Source organism: Piliocolobus tephrosceles, chromosome 10 (genome assembly GCF_002776525.5).
Source record: "Piliocolobus tephrosceles isolate RC106 chromosome 10, ASM277652v3, whole genome shotgun sequence".
NCBI lineage: Eukaryota > Metazoa > Chordata > Mammalia > Primates > Cercopithecidae > Piliocolobus > Piliocolobus tephrosceles.
Window position 1 is genome coordinate 8,122,731 of NC_045443.1, and position 6,475 is coordinate 8,129,205.

At 48.2% G+C, this 6,475-nt stretch overlaps 1 protein-coding gene across 1 annotated transcript; it reads right to left on the reverse strand.

Moving 5' to 3' along the window:
* Positions 1–1,429: 1,429 nt before the first annotated feature.
* Positions 1,430–3,572, reverse strand: LOC111555944 (heterogeneous nuclear ribonucleoprotein M-like). Its single transcript, XM_026449257.1, is given in 3 exon segments — positions 1,430–2,983; positions 3,101–3,482; positions 3,484–3,572. Coding segments are annotated over 3 exon segments (2,019 nt in total). The 5' UTR covers positions 3,567–3,572.
* Positions 3,573–6,475: the final 2,903 nt, after the last annotated feature.

Here is a 6,475-nt window from a genome sequence, read left to right on the forward strand (position 1 = left end):
CTTCTGATAGGACCCAGACTGATACACTTAATAATAGGGCTGGGCACGGCGGCTCACACCTATAATCCCAGCACTTCCGGGGGCTGAGGTAGGTGGATCACCTGAGGTCAGGAGTTTGAGACCAGTCTGGCCAATATGGCGAAACCTCCTCTATACTAAAAATACAAAAATTACCCGGGCATGGTGACCTGCACCTGTAGTCTCAGCTGCTCCAGAGGCTAAGGCAGGAGAATTTCTTGAATCCAGGAGGCAGAGGTTGCAGTGAGCTGAGATTGCCTCACTGCACTCTAGCCCGGGCGACACAATGAGACTCTGTCTCAAAAAAACCCAAAAACCAAGAACACAACAACAAAAACCACACGAAAAAGTCAATTAAATGTTAGACAGTGTTCTAGGCATGAATAAGACAACAAAGTATGCTTCTTATGACGCTTATATTCTACAGAAGTTGTTAACTAAGACCTAATTCCTAAGATAGATTCAGTCATGAAAAACGGAGGCAGAATATTCCAAGCACAAGGGGACAAGTGCAAAAATAACCTAAGTGACAATGAATTTGATGTATATGACAACTGGAAAGACAAATGGGGCTTGACTTCAGTATGCAAGGAGGGCAACAAGAGATGAAATTGAAAAGGCAAACCTTTTAGGTAGGGTAACTGTAACAGGGAAGTTTTGAAAATGAATCAAAGCAGGCTGGGCGCGGTGGTTCACCCCTGTAATCCCAGCATTTTGGGAGGCCGAGGAGGGAGGATCACCTGAAGTCAGGAGTTGGAGACCAGCCTGGCCAACATGGTGAAACCCCGTCTCTATTAAAAATACAAAAATTAGCTGGGCGTGGTGGCATGCGCCTGTAATCCCAGCTACTCAGGAGGCTAAGGCAAGAGAGTCACTTGAACTCAGGAGGCAGAGGTTGCACTGAGCTGAGATCATGCCATTGCACTCCAGCCTAGCGAATAAGAAGGAAACTCTGTTTCAGAAAGGAAAAAAAAAAGGAAAGAAAACAAAAATGAATCCAGTAAATTTAAACTGGGACCTAAGGTCACTAGATTTGCTAGTCATGGTGAAGGAGTCTGGATCTTATTTTAAGTGGTAAAGTGTAATTGGAAGGCTTTAAGCAGCAGAGTGACATGATTCAATTTTATTTATTTATTTATTTATTTATTTATTTTTCAGGAACTGGTATTTATTATCAAAGTCATATTCGATGTCAACAAGATGCCACAACTACAAAAAAAATTGCGCACATTGCAATCTCAATGCAAACAGTCAAATGGAACCCCAGTCATTAAAAAAGTAATTTAAATTACCCCAAAAAGCAACTGAATTTTTTAAACATCTTTATACATCCAGCCAACAAATTAAAATGGTTAACAAGAAAAAATACAAATTCAGAGGTTTCGTATCGATGTTTAAAAAAGGCAACTGCTTAAGCATTTCTATCAATTCGAACGTCAATCTCTCGGCCACTCAGCTTCATGCCATTCATCATCCGGCAGGCTCTCTCGGCCACCTCTGGCGACTCGAACTTAACCACACCACACCCCTTGGACTTCCCGTTCTCCATCTTGATATCGGCGTACAGCACGTGGCCACACTCGTTGAATTTGTCCTTCAGCATCTTCCATGTGAAATCGAATGGGAGATTTCTCACAAATATCTGGCAGGCCTTCCTGGCCACCCCAGGAGCATGGCCTCCAGCTCCACCAAAGGAGCCTGCGAAGCTTCCTCCAAAGTTGCCACGCTCCATCTCGATGGCACGGTCAAAGCTGGCGCCGCCACCGCCACCCATGGCGGGGCCCATGCGCTCGAGGCTGTTGGCGCCCATGCGCTCCAGGCCCATGCGCTCGAGGCTGTTGGCGCCCATGCGCTCCAGGCCCATCCGCTCCAGGTTGTTGGCGCCCATGCGCTCCAGGCCGGTGGCCATGCGATCCATCACAGGGCCCATGCGCTCCAGGCCAGCCCCCATACCTGCGGGCACCATGCGCTCCATGCTCAGGCCCATGCGCTCAATGGCAGGGCCCATGCGCTCCACGCCAGAGCCCATGCGCTCAATGGTCTGGCCCACACGGTCGATGGGAGCGGCCATGCGCTCAAGGCCGAAGCCCATGCCGGCACCCATGCGCTCCACGCCTGAGCGGATGCGCTCCATGGTCTGGCCCATGCGCTCGATGCTGGAGGCCATGTGGTCAAGGCCCAGCGGGCCCATGCGCTCAATGCCGGAGCCCATACGCTCCACGGAGCCCATGCGGTCCATGACCAGGCCCATGCGCTCGATCTTGGAGCCCACGCGATCCATGCCGTGGCCCAGGCCTGCGCCCATGCGCTCCATGCCGGCACCCCCAAGGCGGTCAATGCCAGGACCCATCCTCTCGATCCCAGGGACGCTTCCTCCACCTCCACCTCCTCCCTGCTTTGCAATGATCTCTCCTCTCTTCAGTGCATTACTTAGGCTTTCATTTATCCTGCCCATGTTCATCCCAGATCCAAATCGACCCATGTTTTCCATACCACCACCAAAGGGCCCCTCCATTCCTCCCATCTTATTTATTCCAAATCCTATGCCTTCCGTTCCCATTCCTGCGGGACCTAGGTTTCCCATTCCAATGCCTTTATTCAGGTGATTGGCATCAATGGGTTGCCCTCCTGGTCCTAACCCCATGCCAATACCACCAAGGCCATGGGGAAGTTGTTGTGGACGCTCAGGAGGGAAGAAATCTCCTTTTGGTAAGGCCCTCTCATCCATCTTGACGTGCATTGGTCTATCAAATAGCAGCTGGCCATTGAACATAGATATAGCTTGCACAGCTTCAATGGACTGTTCAAAAGTAACAGTGCCTATTCCACGACTTTTTCCATCTTTATCTTCAAGAATGTCTGCTCGGACCACCACACCAGCCATACTAAATACTTCCTTCAGTTTCTTCCAGCCAACTTTCTAATCCAGATTTGCTACAAATACTGTGCTTCCAAGTCTTCCAGCCTGTAATGCATGGATAATCTCATTTGGGATGTTGGGATTATTTAGGATACTGGGTGGGATAGTAATCATTCCTGGGCCACCTGGTCCCATACCCATCCCACCAGTCGTAGCCATCACCTTTTGCATTGCTCTCCTGGCATGTTCACCATCAGGATCTTCTTTGACTTTCAGTGGTCTTCCACTCAGACTATGCTTGTTTAGGACTTCTGCAGCTTTTTTCATGCTCTCTTCCATCTTGAATTCAACAACAATACATCCCCTTGACTTTCCTTCAGCGTCCATTAAGAGCTCCACGTATGTTACCTCACCAACTTTTTCTTTAACCAGGTCTTTAAGTAACTGCCATTTCATGTCAAAAGGTATGTTTGTAATGAAGGCTCTGTATCTTTTAGTTGGATTGGCATATGGGTCAAAGCGATTGCCTCCTCTTTTTATGTTTTTCTCCTTCCTCTTCTCATTCTGAGCAGGTCGTTCTCCTTCACCCTTAGGGCCCGGAGCTCGGCACGCCGGGCGCGCCGCTCTCTTCCTCCATTTTGATCTCCGTCGCCGCCACCTCGACCGCCGCTTGGACCCCTGCCGCCATTTTCTCCGCGTCTGATGATTCAATTTTAAAAGATCACTCTGGGCTGGGCGTGGTGGCTCATACCTGAAATCCCAGCAATTTGGGAGGCTGAGGCGGGCAGATCACTAGAGGTAAGGGGTTCTAGACTGCCTGGCCAACATGGCGGAAACCCTGTCTCTACTAAAAACACACAAATTAGATGGACGTGGCCGGGCACGGTGGCTCACACTTGTAATCCCAGCACTTTGGGAGGCTGAGGCAGGTGGATCACCTGAGGTTAGGAGTTCGAGACCAGCCTAACCAACATGGAGAAACCCTGTCTCTACTAAAAATACAAAAAAAATTAGCCAGACCTGGTGGTACATGCCTGTAATCCCAGCTACTCAGGAGGCTGAGGCAGAAGAATCACTGGAACCCAGGAGGCAGAGGTTGCAGTGAGCCGAGATCGCACCATTGCACTCCAGCCTAGGCGACAAGAACGAAAAACAATCTAAAAAAAAAAAAAAAAAAAAAAAATTGGTGATACAGAGAATAAATCATAAGAAAGCAAAGGTAGAAAAGAGGGAGCTACGACAATTATGGAGAGGTGGGGTGCAGTGGCTCACGCCTATAATCCCAGCACTTCCGGACGCCAAGGTGGGAGGATCATTTGAGCTCAGGTGGTTGGAGACCAGCCTGTGCAGCACAGCAAGACCTCATCTCTACCAAAAATTAAATTAGCTGGTGATGGGTATGGTGGCATTCCCCTATAGTCCCAGCTACTGCGGAAGCTGAGGTAGAAGGACCTCTTGAACCCAGGAGGTCAAGGTTGCCAGTGGGCTGTGATCACGCCACTGCACTCCAGCCTTGGTGATAGAATGACACCTTGCCTCAAAACAAATTAACCATTGTGCTCTCACCAGGCACTTCTGGGACAGTCAGGGTATTTCATCTTTTCATTCGTTCTAATATGCACAGTTTCACAGTGTAAGCAACATTTTGGGAATATGGAAGGCTTTATGGAGCACATGACTGGGGTAAATAGAAATAGAAAAGGTGGCTCCTCAAATGTTTTCACTACGTGGAATGTCAGAACTTATAAATGAAGGCATGGAGGTGTGAATGAATGTGGTAATGGGGAAGATGTTTTATATAAGTAGGAGCTAAGAAATAAATGGTAAGTCAAACTGAAGAGGTAGCAGGGCTCTTGTCTTAGAGGGGTTACATGATCCACTAGGGGGGTTAAGTTTTCTTCTGTAGTTAACTGGAAGCTATTGAAGGATTATTTATTTATTTATTTATTTATTTTTGAGACGGAGTCTCGCGCTGTCGCCCAGGCTGGAGTGCAGTGGCCGGATCTCAGCTCACTGCAAGCTCCGCCTCCCAGGTTTAGGTCATTCTCCTGCCTCAGCCTCCCGAGTAGCTGGGATTACAGGCGCCGCCACCGCGCCCAGCTAGTTTTTTGTATTTTTTAGTAGAAACGGGGTTTCACCGTGTTAGCCAGGGTGGTCTCGATCTCCTGACCTCGTGATCCGCCCGTCTCGGCCTCCCAAAGTGCTGGGATTACAGGCTTGAGCCACCGCGCCCGGCTTATTTATTTATTTTTGAGACGGAGTCTCGCTCTGTCACCCAGGCTGGAGTGCAGTGGCGCGATCTCGGCTCATTGCAAGCTCTGCCTCCCGGGTTCAAGCCATTCTCCTGCCTCAGCAGCGTCCCTAGTAGCTGGGACTATAGGCGCCCGCTGCCACGCCTGGGTAATTTTTTTTGTATTTTTAGTAGAGACGGGGTTTCACCGTGTTAGCCAGGATGGTCTGGATTTCCTGACCTTGTGATCCGCCCGCCTTGGCCTCCCAAAGTGCTGGGATTACAGGCGTGAGCCACCGCACCCGGCCAAGGGATTTTAAGTAGGATAGTAATATACAGTCCGCCTTCTGTATCTGCAGATGCAAAGAACTACAGATGGAAAATATTTGGAAAAAAAGACAATACAACAATAAAAAACAATACAGTTTAACAATTATTTACATTGTATTAGATATTAAAAGTAATCTAGAGATGATTTAAAGTGCATGAGATGATGTGCATAGATTATTTGCATTTAAATCATCACAATAATAATTATATGTTTTTTTTTTTTTTTTTGAGACCAAGTCTTGCTCTGTCGCCAGGTTGGAGTGCCACCACGCCCAGCTAAGTTTTGTAATTTTAGTAGAGATGGGGTTTCACCATGTTGGCCAAGATGTTCTGAATCTTTTGACCTCGTGATCCACCTGCCTTGGCCTCACAAAGTGCTGAGATTACAGGTATAAGCCACCGCGCCCAGACTATATGCATTTTATATAAGGGACTTGAGTATCCCTGAATTTTGGTATCTAAGAAGGCGTCTGGGAACCAGTCCCCTGGGGACAGCAAGGGACTATTGTATGTCACAAGGATGCCCTGACAGCAGTGTGGGATGAATTGTAGAGAGCAAAGACTGGAGGAGGAAGGAAGTGGAAAGGAACACAAGAGAAAAACAGAAAAAAAAACAAAACAAAACTAGTTCTCACTGGGGAAAGAAAGCAACGTAATTCATCAAGTATGAAAAGCAAGGCACAAAGGCTTTTTCACTTAATCTGCATAGTAAACACATATTGCTATTCTCTTTTTTTTTTTTTTGAGACAAAGTCTCACTCTCGTCCCCCAGGCTGGAGTCTAATGGCGCAATCTCGGCTCACTGCAACCTCCACCTCCTGGGTTCAAGCAATTCTCCTGCCTCAGCCTCCCGAGTACCTGGGAATTACAGGCGCCTGCCACCATGCCCGGCTAATTTTTTTGTATTTTTAGTAGAGACAGGGTTTCACCATATTGGCCAGGCTGGTCCCAAACTCCTAACCTCAGATCCACCTGCCTCGGCCTCCCAAAGTGCTGGGATTCCAGGCGTGAGCCACCGGACCTGGCCAAATATTGCT